At 42.0% G+C, this 12,003-nt stretch overlaps 1 protein-coding gene across 1 annotated transcript in view; it reads left to right on the top strand.

Annotated features, from left to right (window-relative positions):
• alk (ALK receptor tyrosine kinase) overlaps nt 1-12,003 on the top strand; it is a 538,088-nt gene that overhangs the window by 490,138 nt on the left and 35,947 nt on the right. Inside the window, exons 13-16 of the mRNA XM_020621985.1 lie at nt 6,064-6,229; nt 7,704-7,824; nt 10,481-10,591; nt 11,178-11,319. Coding sequence (XP_020477641.1) covers nt 6,064-6,229; nt 7,704-7,824; nt 10,481-10,591; nt 11,178-11,319 — 540 coding nt within the window. The remainder of the gene's footprint in view (nt 1-6,063; nt 6,230-7,703; nt 7,825-10,480; nt 10,592-11,177; nt 11,320-12,003) is intronic.

Genomic DNA, 12,003 nt, shown 5'->3' with positions numbered 1-12,003 from the left:
TTCAGAATGGTAAAGCCAAGCAGATGTTCAGTTTCTATATTTAAACTCATAAGTTAGTTACTTTCATATCAAAGCAACTCTAAAACACTTTTTTCAACTAATAGCTTTAACGTGTTTGAGGTCCACTAGACCCGTTGACTTGCTGATGCTTCTCTGCTGCCACAGCCATTTCAGAGTTGCTCTGGGTATAATCATCCTGTTTCTCAAGCATAACTTGCTACTAATCATGTAGACATTACACTTCTTATACAAATGCAAACAAATGTGTCTCAGTCACTCAGTTTCTGTGACTTTTTAAGGACCGTTTTTTAGTCCTAACAGAAGATTGGTCTGGACAGTGTACCCACTCTCTAAGATTGTTTGTTGTTGTTGGTTGTTTGTCTGCTAACATGCAGACTAACAACCACTCACACGCACAGTCACTCCTACGGGCAATTTAGAGACACCAATCAACCTAAGCTGCATGTCTTTGGACTGTGGGAGGAAGCCGGAGTACCCGGAGAGAACCCACGCAAGCACGGGGAGAACATGCAAACTCCACACAGAAAGGTCCCAGGTGGGGCCCGAACCCAGAACCATTTATTGATATGTAATACATAATATATACATAACACTTGTTTACAACAGTGACTGAGTTATTACGTCATCGGTGTCTGTAGTGTCAGAGAAGCCAAAGAGTGCAAACTAAACAGAAACTACAAATGTAAGGCTTGATACCTTACCAACTTGGAAATGGGCCCACCATAGAACCGGCTATCAGCACTAACCAACCTCACTGACAGAAATCAACTGATCACCTACTTAGCATCATCAAGTTGTACTACTCTGCAGAGGCCACAGCTAAATATATTTTGAGCCTTGATGATAAAAAATAACTAGTCAGAGTTTTTTTTATGTTCTAAGAACGTAATGCTAACCCACATACAAATAAGCCATTTTTATTCCAGTATTAGACTGAGGTTTTAATCTGTCTCATTATACTGTATGTTGAGAAGACAATCTGAAAATAGGTTTCATAAAACCGTTCCAACCGAAAAATATTTGCTTATTTGGACTGTTAGAAAAGGAAGAGGCAAAAGATAAAGAGAATTTGTACTAAGTGGGAGAAATCAATGATTGAATAAGCCTGGACAGCCAGTTCTCTCACTGCCTGACTGCATTGCAGATTTAACATCCAGCATTGAGCCTGCTCAACAGCCGCTGATATGTGCCAACTAGAGTAAATGGTCCCTGACACACCACAGAAAATGGGTGATGGCTGGACACAGCAATACTTAACAGCAGGTCAAAGCACAGATCATAATATGCTAATATGTGTCTCTCTGTATCTGATTGAATGTCTGTGATGTTTGTGTTTGTCTCTGGGGTTACAAACAGGGACAGTAAAAGATGAGACATTGTTTGGCCAGCTAACATGATCTGATATTACAGGATTATGCATTCAACTCTAGCCACAAGCATGTGTCAGTCTGCAAGCAAAGGCTGCTCACTCTATCAAGAAAACCTTTTATATTTAGCAGGAAACGTTTGCATTTGTGGAAACATTTGATGTACCGTTTAATGTTATATAAAGTGTATTTCATATAGGCGAGGAGAGTTTAGTGGGCTGATTTGGCTGCAGGGCAGCAACAACAAAGCTATTTCAGTGTGCTTACACAAGTAATATTCAGTGCGATTACAATAAAGCCACCAGATTTAAATCTCCTTAGAGAAAGGTGGGACTTTCACACTGCTCTTGCCCTTGTGATTATCATAGTTATTAACTCTGGGGAAAGAAGTTGAACTCACAGTTATACAATGGCCATTTCAAAGAAAGCTTTGAGCAGTTAACATTCACCGAGCATCTTCCTTCTCCCCTTCTGGAGCTGATGCTTTGACGTCTGCAGGGTAGGATGGAAAGTCTGATGAGGGTTTTAGCTCAGCAGACCTGTCACTCCAACAGGGCTCTCTTCTTCCCCCGACACGGTCAATGATTAACCCCACCAAACATCAGCATCTCTTGTCTCCTCTCACTTTCCCCTTCATCTGTCCTTTCTTTCTGCCACTATATCTGGGCCTAGCACATTTTGTTCCCTTTTGTTACTCCATTTGTTTCCCATCTTCATCATTTAAAAGCTGACTGTCTGTTAGTAAACAGAGCTGCCCTCTCACCCCGATGCTCTGTCTTTCTGTTAGACTTCACTCTGACATCAGTCTGTTGCCCCACTTCTTCCTCTTGCTTTTTCCCTTTCACTCTGACTTGACCTTTGTTTTTCTCTTTATTCTAGTCCTTTCCACTCATGATTCCTTACACCTCTGGCAGCAGATACTTTCATTTCTCACCACTGCCCTACTGTGCATCACCCACTGCTCACTGCTGACTCATCATTTACTTTCGGGGGAAGTGAAAACGTCAACCCAGATGAGCTTGCATCCCTTTCTTTTTGTGATTACCTCTCCTGATCGGGAAGGAACGTGCCACTAACTTCAAAATGAGTTCAAGGCTTATTTTTCAGTGGCCAATTTCTGTATGAGTGTGTGTAGATGTGTCTGTATAGGTGTGTTTGACTAAGATTGGTGTTTTCAGGTACTTTTAAGATGATAAAACAACATCATGCAACAAAATATTATAGTTACACCTTATCTGTGAAAGTGTTGCAGGACACGCATTAGCTTCTTTGAACAGGTAGCACATTTTCATATCAAGGTGTTCGCTCCCACTCCCACAACAGACAACAACAGAAACCCAATTTGTGTGGAGTAGATAAAAACTGGCATCAAATCAAAGACAGAAGCTGTGGTGACTGAAGCAATCCATTTGGCTCTTGAAATAACTGACAGCAGATGTCAGTCCCTGAATGCTGCATGCTGCAAAAGAGTTTTGGTCATTACATGCTCACTAATTAGCTGCACAGAGGGGATGTGAGCCTGTGCTTCTTTGGTTACTTATTCATAAACACAGACCTGCAGCAATTATTTAGCTAGTTGTTGTTACTTTGGGTTTTGGAAGGGGAACATTAGTCACTAAGACAGTGTCACGCAAAACAGGCTTTTGTAATTAATTGGACTCAGGTGCTCCATAAGCTTTGTACTTAGCATTCAAATCGATTCATGGTGTGCCAACCTTGATCCATCTTTATAATGGCTGGCCCAAGGAGGACAACTGTCACTGGATAAGGAGGATGCATGCTAAGAGGGGAAGGCAGCATAGAATGACCTGTCTACATGTTGTTGGTGGTGTTTTTGTTTAGCTAGTTGTTGTTACTTTGGGCAGCCATATATGTAGTTTACCTTTAAAGTTGCCATATTGTAAAGGATTAATAGAGCTATAAGATTTGTAATACCATGGATAAACAAGTTATGAACTGCTTTATTTTGAATGAAAAACTGTAGTGGAGACAACACTAACAGAGATATCCTATAAATCATGTCAAACTGTGGCTTCATCACCTGATGATCAGACTGAAACCTCATTATTGACTGTACAGTAGGAGTTGTTTGGAATATAAATTTTCTCTGGCATAAGAAGATGACGTCCTTACTTGCACCGGTCATTGTTTTGCCAGAGCCCCATACTCTGACCCCATTCAGGTGTATGAGAGGGCAGCATTCATCACAAACAGCCTTATCCCAGTCTGTAAAGTTCTGATTGGCTCTGTTTTTTTCTGCAGTTGGAGAAAGAACAGATTAGAATGTATGTCTCCAAACACAATCACATAGCAGCTTGGCACAACATGCCTTCTTGTGTGAGTGCCTTGTCCATCTGTCCATTTAACTATCCATCTGTGTGTCACAACACACAATATTGTGGACATTGCTCATCATTTTTTCATAAAACTGAAAGACTCTTATTGCTTCCTTCTGTAGGCATTACTGGGTGTTTGTTTACTTGTTACAGACTGGCCTAAAGATTGGCTGTGTCATTCACTGAAAATGACGTGTTTACTGTTGTCTTGTTTTAATTATGTTCAGGGGAGATAAAGACTACTCACACGCTGCTGTCAAGGCGGCAATCCAATCAGAAACATTTTTCTAATCTGAGAGTCCCTCTCTTTCTCTCGCCTTGTCAACAGTTCCTGTCCGATCCCAGTGTACAGCATCACCTCTTCCTTTGGTGGAGGCCACAGTTTATGATGGTGGTATACCACCAGTGTTCACAGAAAAGGAGAGTCATATGCAGGAATATTCATCCAGAGTCAGTCTCCCCCTGGATGTTTGTGCATGTATGTGCATATGAATGTGTGTGTGTGTATGTGTGTGTGTTGCAGGTCAGAGGAGCTGATGAGCATGCACACCACTTATTAGAGAAGACTATCACCTGGGAGGGCACATCTTGTTTTTGTTTGTTCTGCTGAGTGCCTATCACAGCGGCAGTTGGTTGGTGTGTGCTTGTGTGTGCTTGTGCGTATAAGAGCTCACTCGTGCTGATGGACCAACAAGATTGATCAGCTGGGTTTATGTGTGAAACCAGCCGCCCTGTCAGGAAAACTGGACAGAGAAACTGAATGCAAGCCTCACTTTACATAACAATTTCATTTATATCAAATAGCTGAGAATTGTTCAAATAAGAAAATGTAAATAAAGATGTCAAATTCAGACTCTGTATCTTAGCTTCACTTCTTTCTCTTTAGCATGTCCTACTTTAACTGTTTGCCATCTTACAGTAACTTGTTAAGAACAGGAGATTACGTGTAAAGCTTTGGAGGCTTTTCTGCTCCAGTGAGGGATTTATTCCCAGTAGTCCTAACTCTTTTTACCTTGCTGGGTGTTCACAATACTGACTTGAGGGATCAATTTACCGCTGCTGGATGGGAGCCAGATGGAGCTCCAGTCACCCCACAGCAGTGTTTTTACACTAAGGGTGCATTTGCTAAGACTCGGCTAAACTCCAAATTATTCTCCTACATGTATGGTAGCACTGTTTCAAAGTGTTTTTGAAGGTGTCAGCCTGCTTGAAATTGTATCTGCAGTCAACACTTTACCAAAATCAAAAGAGATTTTTGTGGAGGGACAGAGTGAAGTTCAGTTTGAAGAACTGATGTTGGATCTGCTCTTGGACCAAACCAATCAGGCTGACAAATAACAATGGTTGTCATGCGGTCCATCCCAGTTTCAGCACTTGTACTAGTCAACATTTGGACTGGCAGCAACAGAAGCAGACACTTTTTAAAGAAATTTATATAGATATGTATATTTTTTATGACTTTAAAACTGTTAACTCACAAAAACACTAACTTATTTTCCTGTGAAATCACTATTGGAGATAAATAATAAGTGGTGCAAACAGACAAATGCTAAAACTGTCAGATTTCTGCAGTTATTTTCCTCATTCAGTGAGGTGAGAGATCCTTGTAAATATTAGGGTCTCAGTTCCTGAGCTTCAGCTCTAATAGGCATTACACAGCAGGCAACCTGAGCAGTAAAAGCTGTTGTGGTGAGAGCATCTTCAGTTTAAGGTTTTATTATGAGCAGAAACTCAGAGACTAGTGCAGGAATGACTTTGACCTTAGCTGGTGTCAGATGTAATAATCAGCTCTGCTTCAAAATGAATGATAAGTAGTCTCAGAGCATTCACACATGCACACACACACACACACACACACACACACACACAGAGAGAGTACGGCAGCATTAAGTCCTTCCACGTCCATCTGACAAGACTAATCTCATGCTAATTACAGAGAAAAGAACTCCAATTAGCTCCAACACATGGGATTCCCTGGAAAATGAGCAGAAATGTTTTTCACCTGTGATCCTGTCACTACATCCCCTGCTGCTGCTGTGAATAAGATGATATTAACATCTCATAGTAGTAGCAGTAGTAGAGCTTGCCTTCTTCAATATGGAATAATTGACTTCATATCTGTATATTTGGATTTTAATGATGTGAAATTGGAGCAGTGGGGAATGTGAAGTGGAAAGAATGTGAGGCAAACAGAACTGTAATGAGTCTGTGGTGTGCACTGAACTCCAGACTCTTTATCATCTTTAGGTTTGCTTAAATGCATGTGAGACTGCACACAGAGTGTGTGCTTCTGCTACTGTGCACTCAATGTCCTCAATGTCCTTTCTCTTCATGTGCAGCCAAAAAATGGGATTTTCATACCTGTGGGGCTGTGGGCCCTGAAGGCCCGACTCCCACTCGGTGCCGCTTCTCCTACATGAACACTAACGTCAACGTGACAGTAGGCACCCGAGGGCCCTTCAAAGGCATTCAAATGTGGCAGGTCCCAGAAACTGGCACCTACAGGTAGGACTGATGCCAGAATATCAAGCCTCTGAGCACAAAAATGAGAAATTACCATTATTTGTACAATAAATTTCAGTCAACACCCACTCTGTAAGAATTTAATCTCTTTGTGAAGGGTCTCCAGGGTTTCCAGGCCAATCATTAGGCACATGCACTTATATACACACACATAGGGTATGCAGTTAATTTAATATCTCCTTTTTAGGCATAAAAACAACTCTGTGCATCTCACATTTTTCACAACAATGCAGATTTTTCCTCACACCCACCTCCACTCCTCTGTGCATCAGCAGCACATCAATCTTCCATGAGAAAACAAAGAAATATCACTATCAGATTTTTGCAGGAGGGAGCTGAGGCTAGAGTAATGGCAGCTAAATCGCATGATTCACTCTGCACCTGACTGAAATTCAAAAACCACCCACTTCCATGTCTGTCTTATTGGCTTTTAAGGCTTTGAAATCCCTCAGCAGCACCTTGACCTCAAACTGTGTACTGTTCCAGGATTAATGCTGTAATATTCACCACCTTGTACAGATATCAGTACTTCTCCTGTGGGCATTCATGACAACATGAGCCGTTTAACTTGAATTTCACTTGGATGCTTCAAACAGAAGCATCTCTAAAAGATCCTCCCACATCAACAGAGAAAGAGGCACACAGTAATGCACACACATACACTCGCAAAATCCTTGAGTCTTAAAATACATAATAACAGCATGGACAGCACTGTCTTAACACATGTCCCAGAATTATATAAAAACACCTTCTGCCTCCACAGAAACTCTACAATTGTGGTCTTGATGCTGCCTGGTTTGGCTGGCAGAGCCTGTAAATGAAGCTGACAGACGGCCACAGAGATGAATATGCTCTCTGCATCTCCCAAAAGTCATTAGGCAAACAGCTGAGGTAGCTACTGAGCACTGGGCAGCGTTCTCACTCTCCTCACCAAGCTCGACCACCAGGGAAGAGAAATATAGAAGCGCTCCCAAAAACCAATCAATTTGTTTTTTCTTCTCCTGGCAAGAAAAGTGGAGCATTTGAAATTAGTCTTGTGTTGTAAAGGTGTGTATTTGCTGGTCTCTTTCTGTGTGTTTGTGTGCAGTGTAGTTTATGCAGTCCAGTTTTGGGTATGTTAAGGCTTCACACTAGTGCCATGTTAGGCCATGCTAATATTTTGATTCAAAACACCTGTTGTGAAAGTGAGTTTCAGAATTTCCAAACTAATGTTGACTGCTATTTAAGGTTAATTCACTGCATGAGACCTGTTCATCAGCCTCAGATTATTTCTGGTAAGCACTTATAATTCATAATATAGAATACTGACATAATTAGCATTGGATGAAAAAGTGTAAAACAAGAAAACTCTTGCTACTTGACGTGTTTATACCCATAAACACTAAATGGAATCAACCAGCCTTTCAGCTCCTGTGTCAGTCTGACTAATGAGGGGTTTGTGCATGTTAAACCCCAGGATCACAGCCTACGGTGCAGCTGGTGGTCGTAGTGTATTGGCCATGAGCAGGTCACATGGTGTCTACATAACGCTGCTTTACATCCTGGTGGGACAACAAGGAGAGGACGCATGTCCCAAGGTGAGTGTTCTTTAATCAGTGTAATCAAGTGAGTCAACTATCATGCCATAAATAGATGTATGTGTGTGAGAGCCTATAGTCTACAGTGTGTCATCAAAACAACATAAACTCAAAAAATGAAGGCTCATAATACAGATTCCATGTATGGTTCTGCTTTAAAATAGCTGTAAATCCTGCAATGATTTAAGTTTCTAAAATATGGACCCACAGTTGCTTATAAACTATTCTCACTGTATGACTAGGTATTAGAGGGGCCCTGGCAGTCCTCCTCATGGACCTCTGAGGTCTCACTTTGGATATATATACTCTAGTTTGTAACATTTTAAATGACTGTTGATGTCCGCAGTCGACACTTGCAGTGATCTCCCCATTGTCTCTCTCAAGCTCACTTGTGTTCTTTTGCCAGGGGTGGCTGTCATCCATTATGGTCTGGAGCTTGTTCCCTGGCAGCAGTACAGTATGCCTCCCCTCAGTGTACAACACTGAGACTAAAACTCTGTCTCACTAGCCGCCAATGAAAGCATCCATTATCCACTATTCAAACTTTCAAAAATTAAGGCCTGTCCCGACACTAAAATAGGGAAATGGGTTAGCTGCTGAAATCTGGCACTTATCAAACAATCAGGAAATTAGCATAATTGGATATAATTGGAGAAATCTAGGGCAGCACAATGACGCGGTGGTTAGCCTCCCAGCGAGAAGGTTCCGGGTTCGAGCCCCAGCCGACCCAGGGACTTTCTGTGCGGAGTTTGCATGTTCTCCTCGTGCTTGCGTGGGTTCTCTCCTGGTGCTCCGGCTTCCTCCCACAGTCCAAAGACATGCAGCATAGGTTGATTGGTGTCTCTAAATTGCCCGTAGGAGTGACTGTGTGTGTGAGTGGTTGTTCGTCTGCGTGTTAGCCCTGCGACGGACTGGCGACCTGTCCACGGTGGACCCTGCCTCTTGCCCGCAGCTGGCTGGGATTGGCTCCAACCCCCCGTGACCCTGTTTGGGACTAAGTGGTATAGAAAATGAATGGATGTTCAGTTTAATTTAGTTCTTAACTGGTCACTACACTTACTGTGTTTTAAAAAGACAAGTGCCTCAGCAAGCTGTAGCAGTGACGGCACAAAACTCTAAACATCTTTAATATGAATTGTAAATGTTCATATGGAGATAATATCTTTCAGACATGAACTACAGGATGAAGCTGATGTAGCAGCCCTTCTTGTGTCAGCTCAGTAAAGTGCTCGTTGTGTTTTGTTTTCAAGAATGTGTATCTTAGCAGGCAGGGCTCTTCACCACTGTCCTGCAGTTATTAGTGTGTCCACTGGATGTCCTGAAGTGCTCAGTGCAGAGCAGAGGGACAAGGCTGTTCCAACATGAGAGTGAAGTCATTTAAGGCTTCTCTTATTTCCCCACAGCTCTGACAGAGAGAGGCAGTGACTCTGTCCAAAAGGTCGTTCTGAAAGTGACTTCTGCTGTCGAACAGTTTTCTCACACCTTCACACCCACTGGCGAGGAAAATGATACCCCTCTTCTCCTGCCAAATACTAGCTCTTTCCATGCATGTCTTTCTCTTTCTGCCACACACACACAGCAGACCCACACACAACTTCCCTCCGTTGTTCTGTTTCTCTCTCAGACACAAGCTCAACTTTAAAATGAGAAGCTGCACAGACAGAACAGACTGAGAGGGAGAAAGTAAGGAAGACTCTCCTAGAACATTTGAATGCACTGCCTTTTACCCCTCTACCTGTCAATCACAGTCAGTGAAGACGTGACTGTGAGTGTGTGTTTGTGAAAGGTTCGGGTAGAGTGAGCGGAGGAAACACATGCCCTCTTGCTCCCAGAGTAGGACTGGCTCCAGGCTGTTCAGCATGAGGCCACACACGAGGCAGGCTCGTCAGTTTACTGAACCTCAGCTATGGCAAAGTCCCTGCATCTAACATCATTTGCCAACAGTTTCATTTTTATAAAGAGGTTGTATTTCTGGAAAACAGAGTGGCACCACAACAAACTGACTTCCTCGCTGGTGACATGACAAATCAGCTGCAAACATAATGGGTAAATGTTAAACTGTTTTCACACCCATTTAAGATGAAATGCATAACTTCCAAATAATATAACCTGCAGAAATGATGAGCAAACTGTTAATTCTTATTTGTATGTTGTAAAAATGCCAGTAGTCTAGTTAACTTGAACATGAATACATTATCAGTGTTAGTAGTAGTAGCCAGGAATGACAAGCACGACTATTTCTCAGCGGCAGAATGATTAACGTTTATAGTGAATTCAGTGGATATGTTGTTTACACATCTGCAACAACAATGGCACTCAGCTTTATTTACTCCACTTTGGTTTCCAATAGCACAGGAATCAACAGGGAACTGTTCTACAACACTATCACAGATTTACAGTCATGTAAAACAGAGGATAAACATGCAGTCAGTAAATGCTCAAATCACTCTGGAATTGTTGTATAAATTGACTACTGGTCCTTGATTTACACTTTCTGTGTGCATCTGCATGTTTCACTTTTCGTTCACTTTTATAATGCTAAAACCTTGGGCTTACAACATCTGGGGTTTGGCAACTGCCCAGCCATCTTGTACACGACTGAAATCCAGGAAACTGATTCTTAAGAGAACTGACATCTCTCTCTCCCTCCCTGCAGTCCAAAGGCATACCGAATAAGATCTGCCTGGAACAGAGCGGCCCGATGGTGAACAAAACTCAAGTGAAGGGGGGCGCAGGGGGAGGTGGCGGTGCTTCGTATGTGTTCAAGGTGAGAAGGTGCTGAGGGAACGACACACTCAGGCACAGAGAGATATTTTTATACTTGATATTTACAGACTGCACATGATTTATAGAGATTTTCATTTGAATGGTATCCAGTACAAATAATGTGTCACAATTAGCCAAGTTTTTTTTGTTGCTACAAGTAGAATATAAATTACATTTGTACCATTCAAGAAATTCATATTAGATATATGAAATTAAAGGTATTAGTGGCCTGACAACACAACTTGTATAACAGTATTCATTTAAAGGAATCATCTGACAGTTTGGGAAATGCTAGCCAAGAATTAGTTCCCTAGCAGCCTATATGATTAACCTTTCAATTTGTGAACTGTAGCAGTGATGAAAAGTGGATTTTTTCTACCAGTCAACAGGGTCAGGATGGCTTTTTCCCAATTACGCTAACCAGCTGCTGGTTCTGTCTACATACATTATTTAGCACAAAACCATGACAGTGATACCAGTCTTCTCATATAATTCTCAGCGAGAAACAAGTGTGTTTCCCAAAACAGTTTTTCCTTTAAAAAACAGAAGCCTTTACATAAATATAACTGTAAACAATAATGACCTAGGTGGACAAAGGAGTGTACATCCCCCTCATCATTGCTGCTGGTGGAGGTGGCCGGGGCTATAGCAGCCAATCACAGACCCAGCTGGAGCAGATGGACTATGACCCCACCCAACCAGGACGTAATGGGAAATCATATGCAGCAGGTACAGTTCACTACACACGGCTTTAATGTGTGCTGGTATCATCTGTATGTGTGTGTAGCTGATACTGTGTTGGCTATGTGTATGCATAGGGAAACAAAATATATTTAGTGCATTCTTTGTGACTGCAGTTCTGTGAGTGTTAGTGAGAGTGCAGGAAGCGATAGTGTAGTGAGAGAGCATGAGATCATGAAAAAAGTACCGATGTACTGATAACCTGAACAGATAATGTAGCCTGAGTGGAAGTGGTTTCCATGTCTACCTGTACTTGTAAACACATCCAAGTAGCCCCAAGCTATTTACTTCTTTTTTACGGTATAACTGTCATGCTGCAGCTCTGTGTGCCAGTGTTTGTGTTTTGGCAAACACAAAACAGCGTGACCCTCCTCATGATTATTCATACCAATCACTTCCCCCTCTGTCACTGCTGGGCAGAAGTACCAGTGTAATGTTACATCCATGCTCTCTGCAGCTCCTTTCCATTATTCATGTTCCCAGAGTTGATGAACAGCCTGAAAAACATGTGATATTGATTTTCACATCTTCACAAAGCCCAAGGTTTACTTTTGAAGAAACTCTGTGAATGAAAAATGAAATATTCAGCATGTCTTTGGGGTTGTTGCTAGTGTTGTGAGGTGGTTTTTTTTCCATCTCAAGTTTTAGATGAGAAGGAGGAAAATGAAAGGG

Source organism: Monopterus albus, unplaced genomic scaffold, assembly GCF_001952655.1.
Source record: "Monopterus albus unplaced genomic scaffold, M_albus_1.0 scaffold270.1, whole genome shotgun sequence".
Lineage (NCBI taxonomy): Eukaryota > Metazoa > Chordata > Actinopteri > Synbranchiformes > Synbranchidae > Monopterus > Monopterus albus.
Note: the sequence above shows the minus strand (reverse complement) of the source record. Positions and strands in the feature narration are given on the sequence as shown.